This window comes from Sparus aurata, chromosome 3 (assembly GCF_900880675.1).
Source record: "Sparus aurata chromosome 3, fSpaAur1.1, whole genome shotgun sequence".
Classification (NCBI taxonomy): Eukaryota; Metazoa; Chordata; class Actinopteri; order Spariformes; family Sparidae; genus Sparus; species Sparus aurata.
Window position 1 is genome coordinate 722,837 of NC_044189.1, and position 22,448 is coordinate 745,284.

Consider the following 22,448-nt stretch of genomic DNA (forward strand, 5'->3'; position numbering starts at 1 on the left):
TGACAGCCAACAGCAAGATGTCAAACGTAGGGCAACATGTAGGAAATCATTTCAGTCAGGAAAAGTTAAAAAGATTCAAAATCCAGAGCAGATCCACCGAGACCCAGCAGTGTTCAGACCAGCTCAATAAAACATGCTACACTGCTAGATTATTTTGGGCTCTGCATGGAACTGTTCTCATGTTATTCCTCCAATGAAAGAATATGGCTGAAGTAACGCCGTGTTAACGTGAGAGAAATGTTTTGGATCCGTCCCTTAATCTGTTTCTGGGCCGGGACCCGTCCTGTAAAGACTTCTTCAGTACTTTTTGTGTCAACAAACAGTCACTGGTGGGAATAAAAAGGTATTATGATAAGATTAATTTTTTTTGTTTGATCTCAAAACATTTTTATCTCTCAGTCGAGTTAAATGAACCTCACCGTTTCTGTCAGTTATTCAGATTCCTTCTGCACATTTATTTTCTTCCTCTTGGCAGAAAGCAGCTTCTATAAAAGTAAACAGACTCCAGATCAGTTATTGAATGCTTTACGTCGCAGAGTTTGTTACTGATCTTGTACTTTTTCATATTTAACAGCTGCTCCAGTTCAGAAGTCTGTTTGCTGCCACCAGAACCTTCTGTGGTCCTGATGTTTCACTTTCATGTAGCGTCAGTTGGATTTCATTTATTCCTCCAGGACGGACGCAAAACAACAATGATTCAAAAAAATATGAAAATTGGTGAAACTTATAACTGAACCAGAAGAAAAATGACGGAAAACTGAGATATCATAAAACATCTGGATCTCATCGCTGTAAAACACAATAATTCAAAGTGTGTCTAATAATGTGGTGTGTTTGTAACTTTTATTCCTCTCTAGGCTTCCACAAATATCTCTCTGGAGGTCGACACATTCTCGGCACGCAGCGTTTGTTAAAGTTTGTTAGTGATCTCGAGCTGCTCGCTTTTAGTTCAACAAGACAGAAACAAACATTCAAAACACGTCACGTCAGTTTTTGGTTGTAAGAAAAAGATGGTCTTTGATCTGAAAGAATCTATTGAAGAAATCTTTGTATCATTTCATAGTAAGGACGTGACTGAAGCAATCTGCTGCTCTCTGGTCGACAGGATCGCTGTGACAGTAGAAACATCGGCGGTTCTTGATTTAGCTTCTCTGCCTTAAACAGTCACGCTGTAACGAACTTTAACCTGAGACACAAACCAACAGTCAGTCGTCCCGTCGATCTTCTCAGCTGATCAGGTCTGAGGAGCTTTTCCCAGCATGCACTGGGGTACGCCGGGGTGACTGTTCACATTAAGTGAGATTATTGAGTTGGTTAGAAGACGTCAGGTTGAACGGAGGATGTGTGGAGGTTCCTACAGTCTCTTCAATGTGTAGTTTAAGATGCAGATACCTTTAACATATCTGCTGTGTTTTTATTAGATTAACTTAATTTATCATTCCCTCCTTTTAAAGATAAAGCCGTCACTCCCTCCTCCTCCTCCTCCTGTTAGACAGACAGTTCAGTTCACACTTCCTGTGTTTGGTGTGGTCTCTATTAAAGCCATAACATTTAGTTTCCTCTCTGTTTGGACTTTGTGCTCTTCGTCTTCGTGCACTTTATATTTCCTGCAGCCATAAGTTTTCCTGCCGTACCTCAGTTTATCTGGAATATTTGTATATTTAAGAGCGATGCAATATTTCCTGTTTCTCCTGTTGTATTAATTCCACTTTCTGTCAGCGATGCAGCACAATAAATAAACTACACATAATAATCACATGTTGGGTGTGAAGTGTCGTCTGTACACGGAGAGGATTCAAATCAGCTCCTTCTTTATTTTTACAGTTATTTTCTTTACTGTTTCTATCTGGGATGTTCCATTTTAAAATATTTTGTTCAGCAGGGAAGGAAATAATTCCAACACACACTGAAACATGATTATTGGGGTTAAGAAACTCTGAGGATGTAGAAGTGAACGAGGATGATTGTAAATGTTCTCACGAGCAACATGAAGATGCCGTTTTTGTCTGTTTTGTTTCACCATACTTGTGACATGTTTCCTATCGTCCCCTGCCTGTTAGCAGTGGAGGTGATTTGTTTGTGTGCCATCCAAGTTAAATTCTAACTTAAATGAGCTCGAACTGTCTTCACACAATCATTCCTTGTGTGGATATTTGGTTTTCAATTAGAGCAACCTCAGCAGCCTCGTTCACTTATTCTCCATGATGATTCTGAACAGCTGACAAAACTCAGGTCATGAAAACAGCAGATTCTCTTCAGATATTCATGTACCGTTTCTGATTCAGTGCAGTTTGCAGAGGTGGGAATGGATGTTCAGAACAACACACACACGCTCAGATCATCCACAGGTTTCTGGACGCACATGAATAAATGTAACACCGACTTTTTAAAGAAGGCGGCTGAACAGTAAGTGTGTCATCACGTTAATCAGACTGCTGCATGTTAGAGGGAATAAAATCATTTCTTATATAATGTATGAACATCCAGTGTGTCTGCAGAGTTTGAACCACAGCAGGGACGGAAACCTGAGGTCTCAGCTGCTTTAATCTAAACCATCGTCTCTGTCCTGTGACAATATTTAAACCAGCAGCGTGTCACTGACTCGGACTCTACAGGGGAAGCAGCACTCAGACTCTACAGGAGAAGCAGCACTCGGACTCTACAGGGGAAGCAGCACTCGGACACACAGGTTTTGTGAACTGAGGCATTTTATTGAAACAACGGGAAGCAGGGAGATTACTTCTTCTTGGACACACCGACGGTGCGACCACGACGGCCGGTGGTCTTGGTGTGCTGACCGCGCACACGCAGACTGCAAGGAAAAGAAAAGACAGCGTTAAAGTCATCGTGTTTAAACAGCGACAGGAGAATTAACTCTGAGGACTTGAGACCGGACTGAAGCTCTCTGCACCGAATCTCCTCCACTGACCACACAATTACATATCTGGCAACAAAATTGGTAGATTTTGAAATCCGTTGCATCCCATAAGTGCAGCCGACATGTTTCTGACACTGTCTGATGGTCTGTGGTGAAGAAGCGATGCAGAGACTTCATGTTGTGACAGACGTGTTCAGATCTCTTACCCCCAGAAGTGCCTGAGACCACGGTGAGCCCGGATCTTCTTCAGCCTCTCCAGATCTTCTCTCAGCTTGTTGTCCAGACCGTTAGCGAGGACCTGAAATCAGACGATGATGATTTAGATCCCAGCAAGAAACCGCCAAAATACAGATGTGACAGGAGTGTAGCTGAGCTGCCAGACGCTTCTCACTGCAGAGCTTTAGATCAAGACATTAAAGATCGGCAGTCTTGTAGCCGCGCTGCACACGCTGGCCTCAGATCAGTGTACAAATATCTACAGCTGTAAACTTCTGACATTTAAGTTTAATTGACCTGAACGAAGAGTCGACATTCCGCTGTGATGGCTGTTTACTTTCTGACAGACTCGATGTTCCGTCTCTCACCTGCTGCTCCAGATCGACGTGTTAATGAGACTCATCAGGTGGAAACCACAACATGTCAGAGTCTCCATCAAACCTCCCTGAAGACTTTGACCTTCATCCGTATTAAAGTAGTTTAATAGACAGCCTGCAGTCAGCGCTGCCAACAGAGGCGTTTCTATAACTGTTGTACATTATAATTATCTGACAAAAGGATTCAATGTCAGAACAAGGCGTCAAACTCAGCAGCTTTCAAATGCATCAGTGTTTTTCCTGCATTTCTTCCTCTTGATCTCAGCACAGCATCACTTCAGGTTTATTCTGATGTTGCTGTAAGTTTCTGACACAAGAACGTCTTCTGTGAAATCTGCTCATGCAACTTGTAACATTTTACTTTGTCCTGCAGAACTGCTGATGTTCAGCAGGTTTCCACCACAGCTGAACAGGTAACAACTCTCTCCTGCCGTCTCTCACCTGGCTGTATTTGCCGTCCTTGACGTCCTTCTGCCTGTTGAGGAACCAGTCTGGGATTTTGTACTGGCGAGGATTCTGCATGATGGTCACCACACGCTCAACCTGAAGAACAAAGATGGCGGTTAACTCACAGGAAGATTAATCAAATGTGTCAGAGTTACAACCTGGAAACACACCAAGTCCTGAAGGGAGATTCAAGGCGCTACAATAAAGACCGACCGCGACGAGCGTCTGAATCTGTCAGCTCACCTGCCCGTCGAGTTGGGCAACATCAGTCGATCTGGATACCGAGCGTGTTCTACAAAGACGTCTGTCAGCAGAAAGAGCATCCAGTGTGACCGGTTTACTTTACTGAGGTTTTCAGTAGCAAAGCGTGTTCACCCGGCCGTGTTATTAGATAACCAATAAATAAAACAACTCGTCTCGGCAGCCTGACATGATCAACTTCCTGCTGAAATGTCACCGCTCCACTGTGACTAAATCAGCATCAACTCAAGTTTAAAGAAGCAGTAACAGGTTGTTGCTTGTTCACATTTTTAGTTTTCAAAACTTCCAATCAGTTGTGACAAGTGTTGTTTGTCCAGAGTCAAAAGTTTATAATTTCATTTATCCATCAAACTGCTGCAGCAATCTGTGCAATTAAGAAACCAACATGAAACAGTTTTGATGCAGCTGGAAGAAAATAAGCATGATTTATATAACTGAAGCTTTCAGTCTGAACACTGAGCTTCAACAAAACATCCCTGCTCAGGTTTATACTCTGAGCGAGCCGAGTGTGGATGTGTTCAAGTCAGCAGGACTCCAGACGGACTCTGTTCAGGACCTTCAGAGTTCCTGATTCACATCATCTATTCACACAATCCAAGACTTCCTGAAGAGCCACAACATTTCCTTCAGACACTATCCTGTAACCGTTAGTCTGCAGACAGCGGGCTCTCCTCACCTCCTCATCAGTCAGCTCTCCAGCCCTCTTGTTGAGGTCGATGTCGGCCTTCCTCAGGACAACATGGGCGTAACGTCTGCCAACACCCTGAGACCAGACAGACAGAAAGACAGACAGGTTAGTGTTATGATGAACGTCTGACACACAACAGAAACTCTCAATAATAACTGAGCAACAAACATACTTAAATGCATCCTTGTTACTTGCAGAAAATGAAGCATGAAGCACAGGTGAGACGTTACCTTTATGGCTGTGATGGCGAAGGCGATCTTCCTCCTACCATCGATGTTCGTGTTCAGAACACGAAGAATGTGCTGGAACTTCTCAGGGATGACCAGAGACTGAAAACACACAACACACACGTTATCAGGGAGGCATGAGTCAGTCAGCACTGCCATGTTCATGCTTTCAGACGAGCTGTGCATGCTAACACACTACAAACTTATAATACCATTGTTATTATTATTATTATTAGCTCTGTGTGTATTTAACATGGGTGTGTTTCTCCTCAGAAGTAGTTGCGGGTCAGAAACAGGAGCTCTGGCTTCACACTGAGCTGTCTGAGTATCTGCAGCTAACTTTTTTGGCTCCAGTTAGCTGTTAGCTTCAGAGCTGCTGCTGCTGGATCATCTGAGAGCCACAATAACCTCCACATCTCTCTGAATCACAGCTCAGAGTACCTCAGCTGTTAATGTGGTGCAGCATGAAGCGTTCACACAGGTGAAACATCCACCTCGTCTCCCAACGTGATGTCACCAACATGCTCACTGCCATCAGTGGAGGAGTGTGAGGCTAGTTAGCTTCTATAGCTAGCCACCGTTCTTTATCGATGTTGTGTTACTTATTAGAGGTAATATGAAAGCGGATCTTTAGCCGGATAACTGTTCTTTAAATGTGAATAATAATCAGACATAGGAGTGTGCATTAAAATAGATAACAACGCTAACTCAACCATCCGCGCCGGCTAACTGCAGTCAGTCCGTACAGCTCAGCCCGGCGCTGACAGTTAACTCCGTTGTTTTATCCATTTCTACGACTAATAAGTCAACAATTCCACTTTACTCCGCTCGCACACAGATGTAGAAGATTAATCACGGGGCTAAATGGGATAAACAAGTAAGAATAACGGCAGATGATTGTGGATTTCAGAAGGATTCCAGATTGGTAGAAAAGACACTCACCATCTTGGAAGTAGGTTCCGTGCGAAGAGGAAGCCGCAAAGCTCTCGCGAGAGTTTGAGCGAGTCGGCGAACGGAAGTCAGTCCATCAATTTTAAAGTGTCCGACAGGAAACTTACACAGCGGTTCAAATGAAACACATACAAAACTATGTTAACGCAGAAAGTTAAAATACGTGTTAAATAGTCAGATGTGTGTTTGTGTGTTTCTTCACCGCACGCAGTATTTTCTCATATTAATATCTCGAGCTGCTGATAAACGTGAGGACGCTCCGTGTTTCAGGGAGGACGAGGCGGAACTGGACATCTGTAGTCTTTTTTTGACGTTAGCGTAAATTCGCCGCAATGGCGGACGTAGCTGCAGCCGCTGTTGGAGCTGGTTCCGATGTAAACACAGCTGGAAACCCGACAGAAGTCGCCATGGCGTATTTACAAGACGAGGTGACATTTGAATTTCTCCCAGTGGAATTATTTGTTGTGAAAAACATTAAAATATTGAACGGTTTATTTGTTCTTTCTCTGTGAGGGTCCAGTTAGCATTCATGACAACTGACATCATCACTGGACGTTTCATCAAACTGACTGAAGAACAGCGACAATATGAATCAAACATATCAATAAAAGTTGTGATAGTAAACAAAATGTTGCTGAATGTATGTTGACAACGTGCGTTAATGTTGCTTTAAGCTAATGTAGCTGTTAGCATCCTGTCAGAACGCTGTGAAGCACAACGATTTCCTGAATGCATCCTGTTGCAACAAAGTGTAACGTCACTATCTGCGGTTTTATTAATTAATTATCCGTCATTCATTAAGAAAATAAAGTAAAACACTCTCATGTGTGTCAGTGTTAGTTAGTTAATCAGACAGAACAAGACATTAAAGACGTCATCCTGACCTCTGGGAACACTTCTCACTGTTCACTGACTTTTTATTGATCAGTCCACCATGGCAATAATAATCAGTGGTTATAAACATCCATTGCTCATGTTAGCAGAGGATGAGCCGCCAGCTAAGACAAAAGAAAAAGAGTATTTGTTGTGATTATGTCTCTTTTTCCCAGAAGACTGATGGAGACATGACTAATCTGAACCTGGGAGAGCTGGACCTCACCACCGATGAGTTCATCTTGGATGAAGTGGACAGTAAGACATCACTCATCATTTACAAGTCTCATATTTAGATCAGAGGACAAGCGGAGGAATAGATCTCCTGTATTGACCTGGCGTGATCAGCATGTCTGCAGCGCCCCCTACAGTTCAAACAGATCAACAATACAGTAAAATGTTGTGATCTGGATTTTAACAAAGCTAAGTTTTAGTTGCCACAAGGAGAAAGAATATGACTTTTATAATGTTTACAACCTGCAGCAGCTCTTTGCAATTTTTAAAAAATCATATCCAGATCTTATGAAAGCTTCTGCACAGAGGAAATACAAGTTTAAACTCAGAACTCTGCTCGTCCTCAGTCAAGGTTCCCCCAGACAGCACTGCTGGGTGTTTAATGGTTCCTCTCTGTCTCCTGCAGTTCACATCCAGGCCAATCTGGAAGATGACCTCGTGAAGGAGGCGCTGAAAACGGTGAGAATCTCCCGACGCTGTAGTTTGAGCTGGCGGGTTGGAGTGCAGGAGAACAGACGTCCACCTGCTGCTGCACAAAGACCAGTTTTCTTTTCAGCTACAAACAAAATCAGTCCTGTTTTCATGAGATGACGTGAAACCAGCCAGTACTAAGAATGTTTCTCAGCCTGTCTGTGTGATAAATGTGTTGACTGTGGTGTTCTCCGTCTGTTTTCAGGGCGTTGACCTCCGTCAGTACTCCAAACAGGTGGAGTCGGAGCTGCAGAGGATCGAGCAGGCCTCCATCAAAGACTGTATCCTTCACTGTCAGCAGGGTTTTATCGTTCCTCTATTTCATGTGAATCTATTCTGTGTCAGATCTTGTTATTGTTATAATAAACTCTCCTGAATGTTGGGGTTGATGATCTGTTGTTGTTTTCCTGACGGTTCGCTCGTCAGACATCAAGGAGAGTCAGAACATCGCTCTGCTGCACAACCAGATCACCGCCTGTGACTCCATACTGGAGGTAAGACTTCCTCCTGATCCCACAATCCTTTGCATGACGAGCTCAGCGAGAGTCAGTAAACGATCTAAAGAGTGCAGGACAGAAGATGACGATGATGACGATGATGTCACGGTTGTTTCTCTGTCTGTCAGCGGATGGAGGGCATGCTGAGCGGCTTCCAGAGCGACCTGTCCTCCATCAGCAGTGAGATCCAGACTCTGCAGCAGCAGTCGGTCAGCATGAACGTGCGGCTGAAGAACAGGCAGGCGGTGCGCAGCCACCTCAGTCAGCTGGTGGACGAGCTGGTGGTGCCCGGCGCCATGATCTCGTAAGTGTGATGGAGAGCAGAGAGACGGTTAAATGTTCTGTAGGCCTGTTCGTCTGACGTCTCACCGTCTCATCGCAGCACCATCCTGGACAGTCCAGTGACGGAGCAGGAGTTTCTGGAGCAGCTCCACGAACTCAACAACAAGATCAACTTCGCCAAAGAGCTGAGCTTCAGAGAGACGCTGGCCTGCTCCGACATCCAGGACATCGTCGACCGCCTCAAACTCAAGGTGACGCACGACAGAACAATCCTGGAACGTGCACTTTGTTGCGCTTTTCTCTGATGTGAAGTGATCTTAATATTTGCGTCTCACTTCAGGCGGTGTCAAAGATCCGAGAGTTCATTCTTCAGAAGATTTACTCCTTCAGGAAGCCAATGACCAACTACCAGATCCCTCAGAACACTCTGCTCAAGTACAGGTGAGTCCACTGTACCTGCCGGCCATCAGCTCCTCCTCTTTACTGAAGTTCTTTATTTGAGGACTTCCAGGACAATGATTGCTCGCAGCTTCATTTTGTCTTGAACATTTTATGGTCAGACACAGAAATGATCATTGATCTTGAAGGTTTCTTTTCTTACGCTGCATTAGTTTTGTTATAAAATGTATCAGAATGGAGCTGCAGTATTTATTGTGTTTGTCTTCACGTGTCATCAGAAGCTTCATGGTATAAAAGAAGTGATCGCTGAACATTTAACAGCCGACACTCTCGCTCTCTGTTTGTCCTGCTGTAGATTTTTCTATCAGTTCCTTTTGGCCAATGAGAGGACGGTCGCCAAGGAGATCAGAGACGAGTACGTCGACACCATGAGCAAGATTTACTACAGTTACTTCAAGTCGTACAGCGGCAGGCTGCTCAAAGTGCAGGTCAGTGGATTCACACAGGACTCGACATCACCGAGCGAGCAAGATCTGATTTAGAATGTTGTTTCTTAGCCAGAGTAAAAACATTTCCTCAGAGAGAAAAGTTGAATTATAACCTGTAAAGATTCATTCAGCTGATATAAAGTGTCCTGTGTGCAGTATGAGGAGGTCGCAGACAAAGACGACCTGATGGGAGTAGAAGACACGGCCAAGAAAGATATCCTTTACACTGTGTGTGTGTGTGTATGTGTGTGGGTGTGTGTATGTGTGTGTTACTGTGTGTCATAAATGACAAGAAAGCAGCTTATATTTTTACTTAAAAAATGACTGAAACAATGAAGTAATTCATCAAACGCCTTTATTCACCTTCATTAAATCATTCTTTATTTAATTTAATCACACAGCGACTCTTCAGCAGGATGTCAGCATTTGATCACAGGCAGCTGAACGTGATGAAACATTCAGTCAGATTAAAACAACTCTGGAACACTGAGGAGATATGTGCTGGTTGACATCGAGGCTGGAGGCTCCTTGACTCTCTCCTGCAGGTTTCTTCTCCAAACCGTCTCTGAAGAGCAGGAACACCATCTTCACTCTGGGCCAGAGGGGCGCCATCCTGAGCCCCGCCGAGCTGGAGGGGCCCATCCTGGTCCCACACACGGCCCAGAGAGGAGACAGCCGGGTGAGACGTCCGTCGTGAAGCACACACATCTGAAGTCTGTCCATTTAAAAAGACACACGAAAAGTTCACACAGTCTGTCCTCCAGGAGAAGTTCAGATACTTGTGTATAAACAGACTCTGGTAAAAGTAGAAGTACTGATTGACAGCTTCTTTACTCCTGTAAAAGTAGAAGTACTGATTGACAGCTTCTTTACTCCTGTAAAAGTAGAAGTACTGACTGACAGCTTCTTTACTCCTGTAAAAGTAGAAGTACTGATTGACAGATTCTTTACTCCTGTAAAAGTAGAAGTACTGACTGACAGCTTCTTTACTCCTGTAAAAGTAGAAGTACTGATTGACAGCTTCTTTACTCCTGTAAAAGTAGAAGTACTGATTGACAGCTTCTTTACTCCTGTAAAAGTAGAAGTACTGACTGACAGCTTCTTTACTCCTGTAAAAGTAGAAGTACTGATTGACAGCTTCTTTACTCCTGTAAAGTAATAGATTACAGGCTCCGACTTGTATTCAGAGTATCAGAGTAAAAAGTCTCCCTCTGAAGGACATTTGTGCTCAAAGCTAACTGAAGCTCACGTCATAACTATTAAAGTTAAAGGTAGAATCAGTAGGATTTGTCCCAGCTGTTCCTGAACGCACCACAAAGACAGTTGATTGTTGAGTCTCATTCCCAGGACGTCAAATAGACACATGTTGGGTTAGATTGTGACAGCATCACTTGTATCGTTGTTTGATATCCAGTTTTCCTCTCTTATTGTTTGTTGAGGATTTTCTGTGATTTTCTGTGAGTCTGTAGCTCCTGAAGAACAGCGACATCAGATACATTAACTGTTGATGTTCCTGCGTCTGTCCTCAGTATCCCTACGAGACGTTGTTTCGCAGTCAGCACTACGCTCTGCTGGACAACGGCTGCAGGGAGTACCTCTTCCTCTCCGACTTCTTCATGGTGGCAGGAAACTCTGCGCTCGACCTCTTCAACAGCATCATGGGGAAAACTCTCAGCATGTTCCTGGTACGAACGTCTCGTCTGTGTGTTTGAAACAGTGTTTGTTTCTCTGAGTGCTGCAGCATGTTTGCCTTCAGTGCTGATACCGTGTCTGCTCCGTCTCTGCAGAAGAGCATGTCCACGTACGTGTCCGACTGCTACGACAGCATCGCCGTCTTCCTGTGCATCCACATCATCCTCCGGTTCAGAGCCATCACCGCCAAGAGGACCATCCCCGCCCTCGACAAGTCAGTGACCCGGCCGCTGAAAGGAAAACCACTTGTTCCTGTCGTCCTCCTCCACTCACTGTGTGTGTGTGTGTGTGTGTGTGTGTGTGTGTGTGTGTGTGTGTGTGTGTGTGCAGGTACTGGGAGGCGGTGCTGGAGCTGCTGTGGCCGAGGTTTGAAATGATTCTGGAGATGAACATCCACAGCATCAGAAACACAGACCCTCAGAAACTGGGAGTGCTGGACACCAGACCACACTACGTCAGTCTACACACACACACACACACACACACACACACACACACACACACACACCCTTCATGTGTTTGACGGCACTGAAATTAATGTGTGTGTGATTTCAGATCACGCGTCGTTACGCAGAGTTCTCGTCCGCCATCGTCAGCATCAACCAGACGTTTCCCAACGAGAGGACACACACTCTGCTGGGACAGCTGCAGGTAACACACACACACACACACACACACACACACACACACACACAGGAGAGTTTAACAAGCTGTTGAATATGTAACAAAACTTTAATTTTCTCTTGTAAGGTGTCCTGGAATGTTTTGGAAGGAGTCTCTAAATAAAATATATCACTGTTAGTGTTATTAAAACAAAGATTTTGGTAAGAAACGATAATCTGATTTCTTTGGTTAAATACAGCGAGAATAAAGTAATAAAATGTGTGTCAGTCACAGCTCAGACGAGTGAAGATGAACTGACTTGTTCAGCGTCATTAACTTAAACTGAATCGACCTTTTCGTTCATTCTTCTCGCCACATTTGCTCTGAAAACAACATGTACAGTTTATATCATTGATGATTATACAATCATGTATACATTAATTATAATTTATATCTTTGACGTCTGTTTTTTTTCTTCAGATTGTCACATAAACGGGTCGCAGCAGTAAACATGAGAGAATGTGACTTAATGAAGTCAAACTGTCACAAACTGAATCCGTCCTGAACAACAAACATGAATATTTGTTCTTCTGCAGGTCGAGGTTGAAAACTTTGTTCTGAAGATGGCGGCAGAGTTTCCCTCCAGAAGAGATCAGCTCATCTTCCTCATCAACAACTACGACATGATGCTCAGCGTCCTCATGGTGAGCGCCGCCTTCACTTCTGTACCGAGCTGTGACTCTCAGGATCGTCCAGTTGTTGGTTTTTATTTGAGCTTTATTTAATCCGTGTGTGATGTTGGTTCTTCCCCCGCTCGTCCAGGAGAGGGCAGCAGACGACAGCAAAGAGGTGGAAGGTTTCCAGCAGCTGCTCCTGGCGAGAACGCAGGTAATCAACACAGGGGAATTCTGGGAAATCTGAAGCCCTGCGGTGACACTCCCTCCTTTTACTGCGTCCTCTTTGTGTTCAGAGCTCTGATTTCAAAACAAGTGTAATTATAGTGTGACTCTAGAAGCAGTTCAGTCATGTTGAAGAAACAGAAACAGAAACAAAACCAGAACTGGTGAAATGGACGTGAAGCTCAGTTAGACACCACAGAAAGATTTAATTAAATGTAGATGAACATTATAAAGGTACAACCTCAACGAGTGGACTTCAAATGATAAAATTCTGACGTGTTTCATGCAAAAATTAATATTTTTCCGATCATAAAGTGAAAAAATGCTGAAACACAAATCTAATGATTAAAAACACTTTGCAGTGGAATATTAACTTTAGTGTTAAACGTCGCTGTCGCGTCCTCTTTGCAGGAGTTCATCGAAGAGATTCTGTCTCCTCCCTTCGGAGGGATGATCGCCTTCGTGAAGGAGGCCGAGGCTCTGATGGAGAAAGGGCAGCTCGACCGGCTGAAGAACGAGGAAGGTGAGGAGAGAAGAAGTGTTTTGGTTTTGATATGTTCTGTCTGTGATACGCGTGCAGCTCGGTCCAAACGTCTGAGGCTGCAGTGGAAATGTGTTATATTGTCACATAAACCTGGAAATGATCGGAAAGTGCAGAAGAGCAGAAGGATGTTTGTAATTATCTGTAAAAACTTTCTAAGAGAGAAGAAGAGAGAATTAAAGATTACACAACATGTGGGTGTGGTTACAAAGGCTTTCACTTCTCCTTGAGTTTTGTTTTCCTCAGTAATCGTCAGTCTCAGTTTTGTTTCTCCTCCGTCAGCCTGCAGAGTTTCTACCTTCGACACTTCAGCTTCCCACCAAGTCTCACATCAAACATCCTGTTTCCTTCCACACTCACCACATCAGGCCTCTCACATGTGAAAGCCCCGACGCTGTTTACAACGAACGACAAGAACACTGAATTCAGGCAGAATTCACATGAATTCACCTGTGTGCTTGTGTGTGCGTGTGTGTGTGTGTGTGTGTGTGTGTGTGTGTGCAGTTCGTATCACTCAGCTGGTTCGAGGGTTTTCCAGCACGTGGAAACAGTCGGTGGAGTCGATGAGTCAGGACGTCATGAGGTCCTTCACCAACTTCAAAAATGGAACCAGCATCATACAGGTGAGGCTGCAGACAGGTGAGGCTGCAGACAGGTGAGGCAGCTGACAGGTGAGGCTGCAGACAGGTGAGGCAGCAGACAGGTGAGGCAGCAGACAGGTGAGGCTGCAGACAGGTGTGAGGGAGAGTTTCTTCACTGAATATTACATTCATAGATTGTTATGAGAAAATGTTATTAGTTTTACATTCCTGTGTGTGTCGAAGTTGTGTGTCGGAGTTGTGTGTGCGTGTCGGAGTTGTGTGTGTGTGTCGGAGTTGTGTGTGCGTGTCGGAGTTGTGTGTGTGTGTGTGTTGGAGTTGTGTTTGCATGTCAGGGTTGTGTGTGTGTGTCAGGGTTGTGTGTGTGTGTGTGTGTGTTGGAGTTGTGTTTGCATGTCAGGGTTGTGTGTGTGTGTGTCAGAGTTGTGTGTGTGTGTGTGTGTGTGTTGGAGTTGTGTTTGCATGTCAGGGTTGTGTGTGTGTGTCAGGGTTGTGTGTGTGTGTCAGGGTTGTGTGTGTGTGTGTGTGTGTTGGAGTTGTGTTTGCATGTCAGGGTTGTGTGTGTGTGTGTCAGAGTTGTGTGTGTGTGTGTGTGTGTTGGAGTTGTGTTTGCATGTCAGGGTTGTGTGTGTGTGTCAGGGTTGTGTGTGTGTGTGTGTGTGTGTTGGAGTTGTGTTTGCATGTCAGGGTTGTGTGTGTGTGTCAGAGTTGTGTGTGTGCGTGTTGGAGGAAGTGGGCGGTGTTACAGGTCCTGACGCAGCACTTCCTCTTCCTGCCGCAGGGCGCTCTGACCCAGCTGATCCAGTACTACCACGGCTTCCACAAGATCCTGAACCAGCCGACGTTCCGCAGCCTGGCCGTGCGCTCCGAGCTCATCAACCTGCACCACCTGATGGTGGAGGTGAAGAAGCACAAGCCCAACTTCTAACACATCAACAGAACAGACTGAAACATGAGCGTGAAAACAGCAGGAGGTCTGGAGGAGTTGATTCCCTCCAGTTCCCTCTTCCTGCTCTCAGCTGAAGAACATGAGTCATTAACAAAGCGAGACTTTTCTGAGGAACGAGTCGTCAATATGAACCAAGTCATTGAGTGTCTTGTTTTTTTTGAGCTGAGGTTTGAAGCTGCTGCTGTCAGATTTAAAGTTCTAATCCTTCAGATTTCAGTTTCCCTACTACTGTTGAGTCAGTCGGTTAATAATCACGTGTTTTGGATGAGAGACCTCGTGTGTTTCATGTGGCTGCTTCACAATAAAAGCCAGTCTAAGTATTTTATTGTGAAGCGTCAGCAGTGACGGTACAAGTCCACATGCACAGGCACGAGACGCTTCCCAGCTTTGCCCACCAGAACCGAACAGGCCACGCCCTCCGCTAACAACATTTATAGCTCAGTGAAATGTGTTTCTGAAGACTTTAGGTAAGAAGTTTAACGGATGCAGCTGTAGAATCTGCCTGCATCAAAAGTTTAAAGAGGTCGTTCATCATGCAGGACACTCTGCTACCAGAATACATTGCACAGCCTCGTAACTAAACAGTGAATAGAAGATGTGAAAACATTAGCTTTACTCTGTTAGCATTAGCATTAACCGTATGTTGGTCCAGCTCTGATACGTCTGCAGAGCGTGAACAGTCTCTCAGATAGTAACACTGATCACAGGCTGCATCGTTCATGTGTTTGAGAGCAAACTGACTAAAATCTGAAGGATTATAACGAATAGAAATACAAGTGAAAAACATTCCTTCATGTAATGATCAGAATAAAGAATACAGAAGCAAAGCAGCAACAAAAACTTTGGTTACGATGAGAATCTGGACTTTGATTATGAAACACTGAAGAAGAAATCACACGTGTCTGATATTTGATTTACACGCTGCACTAACAGGAGTGAAGCTCCTCGAACACTTTACTTGAAACTGTCGTTCGTTCTGTTTGTCTGCAGCTTCAGTGAATCTCCACCAGGGAGACGGAACATAAAAGGACCAAGCTGGTGATTTTCTGTCTGTTTCTTCTTGTCAACAAATCACATGAAAAGACCAAAACCATCGGTGTGTTTGTACGGTTTGACTTCCTGTCATGTCTGTGGCTCTCAGCTCCGTGATTAGCTTATTAATTTATCAGCCAAAAAGAAGTAAATAGTGTTTTTTTCTAGGACTATTTTGAGCAGTGGATTAATCCACATCTGGTGCTCTTGGTGTATTTTATGGCAGCAGGATGTTGTGGTGTGTGTGTGTGTGTGTGTGTGTGTTCATAGTAATAAAGGAACATGTCAGTTTTTGCAGCAACACTGGAGCTTTATGACACAGAGGAAACACACAAGCTGTTTGAGTCTGAGATTTGTTGGCAGTTTGAAAAACCGAACTTCACCCTTCTGATCCTTCAGTCACTCCTCAGTCTTTAGTTGTTTTGTGCCTTTGCTTACTTACTAACAGTCGCTGTACGATGAGGTCATCGTGTTGCATTTATTTGTGTGAATGTGTGTGAAGTCGTTCAACAGAGAATCACAGAAAATACAAGTCTGTGTGTTTTATTTTCACCTCGTAGAAAGAGAACTGCAAATAATTTAATCACTGTACAGGAACATAAAACACTTTAAAACGCTACATGTACAAGTTATTTCTACATACTGTGACTATGAGCAATCACATCAGTCCTACACAGACAAACATGTTGAGAGTAATGAAGTAAATCTGTGGCTTTTGAGCTCGACGAGATTCACATTTGATTAGTTTAAAGAACAGTTGGTTAAACAGAATACAAGATGTTCTATAGAAAGAAGTTTTAATTAACATGGGCCCCTGATTGTCCTTATTGTTCAGACATGCTGGTATAATGTGGTGATTATTGTTATGATATTGTCTCTTCACTCACAACAGAGGTTCACACTGCGAGATGTCATCAAACTATCCTCTAATGAAGCTCCACTCCACAAATATTCAGGAATTCTCAGTTTAAAAGAAAATGTGGCCTTTCAAGAATTAACTCAATTTTAATGGAATTGTAATAATAGAGATTTCTGTTTGTGCTTCCTGAAGCTATATACACACAAAAAAAAACAAACAACTGTACAAGCTTGTCTGTAAATATTCACAGTGGAGTTTAGAGGATGAGTTCAGGCGTCTCACAGTCTGAGGAGTGAAGCTGCTGTCGTCTGACGGCACAGCAAGTACGTCTGTCAGACGACAGGAGTGAAGCTGCTGTCGTCTCACGGCGCAGCGAGTACGTCTGTCAGACGACAGGAGTGAAGCTGCTGTCGTCTGACGGCGCAGCGAGTACATCTGTCAGACGGCAGCAGGGTGAATTGACTGAGGCAGTGGTGGGCGTCAAACTTTTGTCTTCACACATGTGGTTAAACTACAACGGCATGTTATAGACATTATAGGTTAAAAGCAATCTGAACTGGGGAAGAGGAGGGTAAATTCAAGAGGACAAAATCAGAATTTACAAGATTAAAGTTGTAATTTTGTTGTAAAGTTGTAAGTTACATTGTTGTTTCTCATTTAATCACAGATACATTTTTGATATTTTTCTCCTAAATTTACCACTTTTATCTCAGAGATGAAAAGTTTTTTCTGTTACATTGACCTCCTCCTCCCTATAATTAATTCTCTCTACAATGTCTCTAACAAGCCGTCGTATTAAACTAAATGAGTCACAGCATGTTAATTAAGGGTTGTTTGCATTTGTGTTTCTGAACTTGGGATAGAGCCAGGCTAGCAGTTTCCCTCTGCTTACAGTCTTTATGCTAAGCTAAACTATACTTCAGCTTTAGTTACTTGTTGCTTGGCAGATTACATCAGAGTCAAAGTAGTGTCTTTTTAAATGACTTGGACCAAAGAATCTACCAGATAATCAACAAACAGCTGCATGTAAATTAAGACTTATTTACTTTTACACTCCCTTTTGACACTCACATTACATTTTAAATCAGATACTTTAAGGTTTTGACTCAAGTGGCCGACTTTTACTTTGACCAAAAGTAATTTTTTAACACAAAATCTTCACTTTTTTACTCAAATTGTTTTTTACAACACTGATTAAAGTTCAGCAACAGAACAACCTTCTTGTGAGAGCGGCGTCTTTGTAAAACAAATAAAACAACATTACAAAGAACAGTTTCATGGGTACAAATGTTGTCGACTGTTGCTTACATTTTTAAACTCATCACTTTTTGTTCTTCTCACTGGAAATAGTTGAAGTTGTGGCAGAAACTGAAACTGCTTTTTGACTCATCTGACTCTGAGCAGGGAGGCTGATTTCTTAAAACGTTGAACTATTCCTTTAAACACACTCAGATCTGATGGCACACGCTCTGATCTTCACTCTGGTCTTAACTCACCTGGCTCGGTTCAGAAACACGACGAGCTTCACGCGTCGCGCTGGTTATTGTGCGTATGGTTTTAGTGGTTACAACAGTTCATATATGAACAACATTTTCTCAGAGCAGATGAAGAATCTGGATAGTGGTGACGACGGCCAACAGGACAGAGAGAGCTGAGCCGCTGGTTCTGACGGCGTCACCTGGAGAAACATCAGAGGACGGAGATGGACTCAGAACATTCTGTTCATGGTGATTTTTCCCTTCAGAAACTTTAATCAATGTTTCTCACCTGCAGGCGCCTGATTTTCCCGATTCTGTTGGAATCTGGAAGCTGTGGATTGTTCTGTAAAAGATGCGTTACGTCAGTTTCATGTGATAAAAAACTGCAGAATTTTAAAAGTGGAAAATGAAACATGAGAGATGAAACGAGGGGAACAGGTGAGGACTGATGTCAGGTGGGGAGCAGACGAACGAGGCAGCTGCAAAGAAGGAGGACGGGTCGGTACGTCACTGGATCTCACTCTGATGTCAGACTGTGATGCTGCTTCTATTGAAGTCTATGGGAGATGATGGAGAAACTCGCTAAAACCAACATCGTCTGACTTCTGATGAAGAAACACCTCCAGGAATTGAAAGGGCAGACGTCAGACCGGTCGAGGTTTGTTCCTTGATCGGGTTTGGGAGAGGCTGCAGTCTCATCAGAGATGTTTGGTTCGGCCCGGTATATTCAGCCTTGTCGATCATTAGAGTATAAAATTCAGTGGTTACCTTCCTCTCCGACGTTTGTTCTTTCATTTCCTGGAGGCGTTTCTTCATCAGACGTCAGACGACGTACACGTGTTGGGTTTTAGTCTTCAATAGAACCAGAACCGCAGTCTGAAACCAAAGTGAGATCCAGTGACGTTACGACTCTTCCTTTTTTTTTTTTAGCGTCCTTGCAGACAAAAGCGACGTCCAAAGAGAAGCAGGGGGTCCAAACAGACGGGGATCAGGTAAAAAAGGGAGGTAAATGTAGGAACAGGAGTGCAGGTGGAGGAGGGTGGAGGGAACAGATGGGTCACTGCAGAGCAACAGGATCTGAAATGACAGCAGACGTTCAACGAGCTCTCGCAGCTTCCAGTTGAGTTTAAACACAGTTGTCTGACATTTACAGAACTCGGAGCCGTGAGCCACCAGAACATTTTAATCTTTATTCAATCCAAAGCGGTGCTGATCACCTGGAGATCCGGTCGGACTCTCACCTTCCACAGAGAGCTGCACGGTGCTGACAGCGAGGCCGTGTTCATCCAGAACTTTGTACGTTCCTTCGTCCGAGCTCGTCAGCTTCCTCATCGTCAGCTGCTCTCTGTGAGGGTTCTTCTCCAGACGCTCGCTGTCCTCGTCGCCCCTCATCCACAGGTCGGACCACTGCGAGCTGTTCCTGTTGGAACAACGCAGCGTCAGAGTCCAGATTTAAGGTGAGCAGAACAGAACACTGCTCTTTGGTCGCGGTACGTACACTAGATTTGTTCTTTATGATCGATGATAACAGATTCTTACGACCTGATTAAAGTCTGACAAAGATTTGAACAACGTCGACGACAGCAGGAAGTAACAAATGAAACGTTTGACTCCACTTTGGAAAGTTTCGTCTACGTCTAGAGATAATTTTCCGTTGAGCCTTTATTTAACAAACAGACTTCACAGGTGACTCATAACTTCACCAGCAGCCTGTAATCCGCTTTGTTCTGATGCAAACAGTCATTTCAAGGCGAGAAGACGAACGCATTCAAAACAGATGTGAAGCTCACCTGTCCTGGAACACCACCCTGAACGAGTGACGGGTGTACAGATCCAGAACCAGGTCTTCACCCGGAGCTCGGGACTGGAGAGATTTGTGGTCTGGGAGGAGAAACGAAAAACACAGATTCAGTGACGTTCAGGATCCGAACAGTCCAGAGTTCAGACACAAGATTATGGATTTTGGGATGAGACGGATCAGAAAAGAGGATGAAGGACAAGAAGGGTGAAGATGATGAGAAAAAAACAGGGGAAAGAGAAAATGAATGAAGACGGAGGAACGACCAAACGTCGACTGACCGAACACCGACAGCTTGATGCCCTGGATGAAGACTCGGGTCTTCTTGGACCTGGCTCCGTCCACCACCATGAAGCTCTCGTATCTCCCCGTGTCTCCGATCTGAACGTCACGGATGATCAGGGAACAGTCCCCGGACCCCAGCCGCTCCTCGGGAACCTCCACCCGGCCCTTGAACTCCTCCGCCTCCCACTTCTGCTCCCCCCGCAGCTCGAACACGGTGTCGACCGGAGTCGCCCACTGGATGTGGCAGGTGGGCAGATCCACCTCCGGCAGACGAGACTTCCAGCTGCAGGGAAGGACCGCCTCGTTCCCCACCCTCGTGATGACGGACTGGAGCTGGGTGACGGAGGACGAGGAGTCTGGACGGAGAGCAAACAGAGGAAGATAAGAATAAAACAATAACACAGATTATAATGTGTGATTACATGAAACCAGGCTGATACTCACCGACAGAACCGCCGAGCAGGAAACACAGAAGTGTGTAACACCTGGAAACAGAGCAGAGGTGAGTCACAACCTGTCAACCACACGTCACCACCGATCAATACGCTAACGGAGGATCAACAGCTGATTTTAAAGAGTTATAATTATATAAATAGTGATGATGTTGTTTTCTTTCCTCCACAGGTGTGAAGAGATCGAGGAAAACAACAGAGCTGTTAAATATCGATATCGTAATGAGACAATATTTTATTTTGTAGTTTAATCCTCGTGTGTCTTGTGATTTTTCACTTCCTGCTCACCTGTGTTACCATGTTTTATGTCCCTCACCTGTGTTCCCCTCCTCCCTCCTCCCTCCACCTGCACCTCACCCCCTCGTTAGTTTACTCTGTAGTGAAGTCTGTAGTGCTCCTCCATGTGTCTCCTGAACCTGTTCTCCGGTTCTCACGTGGTCCTGGTTTGTCCCCAGTTTTATATTTTCTCTTTCGTTTTGACCATTTCTACATAATAGTTCTTTAAAGGAGCACTCTGTAGTTTTACAGACATGTTGATGAGAAAAGAAAGATCTTCGCATGACTGAACAAACACTGTTTTACTCTGTCTCTATGTGGCGGACCCTGCCACCTGTCTATCTTCAAACAGTGTTCTCCTTTTTATATTTACATTTTTAATACAAGACTTTGTTTTAACTTTTATTTCTACTTTTACTTTACTAAAAATACTGTGATATTGTGGACGTGTCTACATTAATCAAAATTAATGAGGGATTAAGAGGATGTGGGTGAATATACGAGTGTGTATGAGACCAAAAATATTAACAGAACACAAAATAAAACATCAGATATGTTTCAGAATAAACTCCACTGAGTAAAGTAAAATAAATGGTATCATGATAATATTAATGATGATGATAGATGTGACGTGGTTAATGTGTGAGGAGCTTCCTCTCTGCTGCAGGGTGTGGTCACAGCTCATCTCACTCATAAACTCTTATTATATTCATATTATATCGATATTTAATGACATAATAAATATCATTAAATATCATAAACTCTTATTATATTCATATTATGTCGATATTTAATGAGCTTTACTCACATTTATACTATGATGTGTTGATACTGGAGCTTTACAAACAAGTTGTATCTTCAGAAAACCTGTTTTACATGTTTATTCTTCATATTTAATGAATAATTACTTTTGTGAATTAATCATCAAACTGAATGATTTGTGTGAAAATGGTGTTTATGTGGATTGTTTCTGTTGCTCTGATGTGATTTGGTCCTCAGCTGTTATCAGTGAGCTGCAGGTGATGGGTTAAGTTTCGTTTTTACACACTTGTTGGTTTCCTCACTAACGAAACTCAGCCTGTCAATCATCATCATCATCATCATCATCATCAGCTGCAGACACACAGAATCATCACTCTGGTGATCAGAATGTTTCCTCTGATGATCTGCAGATATTTAAATCCTGCATCAAATCATAACTTTATATAAAATCATTTTGAATGCAAAATAGTGTCATAAGAAATACAAGAAAAATACATTAAAATTAAAAACATGTGCACTCTTATGAAGTTTGCATTTCAGAATAAAAGCAGCGTGTCCTACCAGCTGGTCCTCATGATGTCTGCTGCAGTTGGACCCTCAGTTCTGCTCCTGTCCGCGCGTCTCACCGGTCCTGCTCGTGTTCTGGTGTGTGTTCGCACTCACTCCACCTCACAAATATAACTGAGAGCTTAAGTTTCGATTTCTGGTTTGCGGCACCAAAATAAAAGCGCCTATGAAACGTGTAGCTGATGAAATGAAGCTTCTCTGGGTTCATAAAACACTTTTCAAAACATGTCAACATTCATTAACAACATAATTTAGACTATTTATGTTCTCAGAGGACATTAAAGTTTTCTTTACACTGAAATCATTTATCTCCTCTGAAAACCACCAGCGGAGATTTAACGTGCTTTTATTTTGATGCCGCCCTTCC

The 22,448-nt window shown here is 43.7% G+C and overlaps 3 protein-coding genes across 7 annotated transcripts; 1 reads left to right on the forward strand and 2 right to left on the reverse strand.

Moving 5' to 3' along the window:
* Positions 1 to 2,690: 2,690 nt before the first annotated feature.
* LOC115577508 (40S ribosomal protein S18) lies at positions 2,691 to 6,137 on the reverse strand. The gene is made up of 6 exons (XM_030410417.1): positions 6,037 to 6,137; positions 5,098 to 5,196; positions 4,856 to 4,942; positions 3,913 to 4,014; positions 3,085 to 3,176; positions 2,691 to 2,812 (listed from the first exon to the last, which is right to left on the reverse strand). The coding sequence occupies exons 1-6, from the start codon at positions 6,037 to 6,039 to the stop codon at positions 2,737 to 2,739; spliced, it is 459 nt and encodes a 152-aa protein (XP_030266277.1). The 5' UTR covers positions 6,040 to 6,137; the 3' UTR covers positions 2,691 to 2,736.
* A 163-nt stretch (positions 6,138 to 6,300) lies between these two features.
* On the forward strand, positions 6,301 to 16,133 carry LOC115577158 (vacuolar protein sorting-associated protein 52 homolog). 2 transcript variants are annotated; one of them, XM_030410030.1, is made up of 20 exons: positions 6,301 to 6,473; positions 7,098 to 7,176; positions 7,559 to 7,611; positions 7,829 to 7,904; positions 8,050 to 8,117; positions 8,249 to 8,424; positions 8,503 to 8,653; positions 8,743 to 8,843; positions 9,157 to 9,289; positions 9,446 to 9,503; positions 9,835 to 9,968; positions 10,819 to 10,974; positions 11,077 to 11,195; positions 11,312 to 11,435; positions 11,537 to 11,632; positions 12,181 to 12,288; positions 12,407 to 12,472; positions 12,895 to 13,006; positions 13,529 to 13,647; positions 14,405 to 14,593. In XM_030410030.1, exons 1-20 carry the CDS (start codon positions 6,378 to 6,380, stop codon positions 14,549 to 14,551), a joined length of 2,172 nt encoding a protein of 723 aa, XP_030265890.1. In that variant the 5' UTR covers positions 6,301 to 6,377; the 3' UTR covers positions 14,552 to 14,593. The 2 variants fall into 2 exon arrangements, with proteins under 2 accessions (XP_030265890.1, XP_030265879.1); XM_030410019.1 differs by having other exon boundaries at positions 6,307 to 6,473; positions 7,095 to 7,176; positions 14,405 to 16,133.
* On the reverse strand, positions 16,132 to 22,268 carry LOC115577316 (uncharacterized). Of its 4 annotated transcripts, none has more exons than XR_003983085.1 (7): positions 22,076 to 22,265; positions 20,469 to 20,509; positions 20,021 to 20,380; positions 19,732 to 19,822; positions 19,183 to 19,361; positions 18,231 to 18,817; positions 16,132 to 18,141 (listed from the first exon to the last, which is right to left on the reverse strand). XR_003983085.1 is itself a non-coding variant. In XM_030410336.1 (7 exons), exons 1-7 carry the CDS (start codon positions 22,087 to 22,089, stop codon positions 18,059 to 18,061), a joined length of 846 nt encoding a protein of 281 aa, XP_030266196.1. In that variant the 5' UTR covers positions 22,090 to 22,268; the 3' UTR covers positions 16,132 to 18,058. The 4 variants fall into 4 exon arrangements, 3 of the variants coding, with proteins under 3 accessions (XP_030266196.1, XP_030266203.1, XP_030266215.1); XM_030410336.1 differs by having other exon boundaries at positions 18,231 to 18,284; positions 19,159 to 19,361; positions 22,076 to 22,268; XM_030410343.1 differs by having other exon boundaries at positions 18,231 to 18,284; positions 22,076 to 22,256.
* Positions 22,269 to 22,448: the final 180 nt, after the last annotated feature.

Excerpts from the sequence above, each read along its gene's own strand:
- LOC115577508 (XM_030410417.1), bottom strand. Across the intron at positions 4,015-4,855 it reads GAGAGCTGACTGATGAGGAG|GTTGAGCGTGTGGTGACCAT; the intron begins GTGAGGAGAGCC and ends TTTGTTCTTCAG. Across the intron at positions 3,177-3,912 it reads AGGACGGCAAATACAGCCAG|GTCCTCGCTAACGGTCTGGA; the intron begins GTGAGAGACGGC and ends GTCTGATTTCAG.
- LOC115577158 (XM_030410019.1), top strand. The coding sequence starts at position 6,378 with ATGGCGGACGTAGCTGCAGCCGCTGTTGGAGCTGGTTCCGATGTAAAC. Across the intron at positions 8,118-8,248 it reads CCTGTGACTCCATACTGGAG|CGGATGGAGGGCATGCTGAG; the intron begins GTAAGACTTCCT and ends TCTGTCTGTCAG. Across the intron at positions 13,648-14,404 it reads ATGGAACCAGCATCATACAG|GGCGCTCTGACCCAGCTGAT; the intron begins GTGAGGCTGCAG and ends TTCCTGCCGCAG.
- LOC115577316 (XM_030410336.1), bottom strand. Across the intron at positions 19,823-20,020 it reads CATCAAGCTGTCGGTGTTCG|ACCACAAATCTCTCCAGTCC; the intron begins GTCAGTCGACGT and ends TTCTCCTCCCAG. Across the intron at positions 18,285-19,158 it reads GAGTCCGACCGGATCTCCAG|AACAATCCACAGCTTCCAGA; the intron begins GTGATCAGCACC and ends CATCTTTTACAG.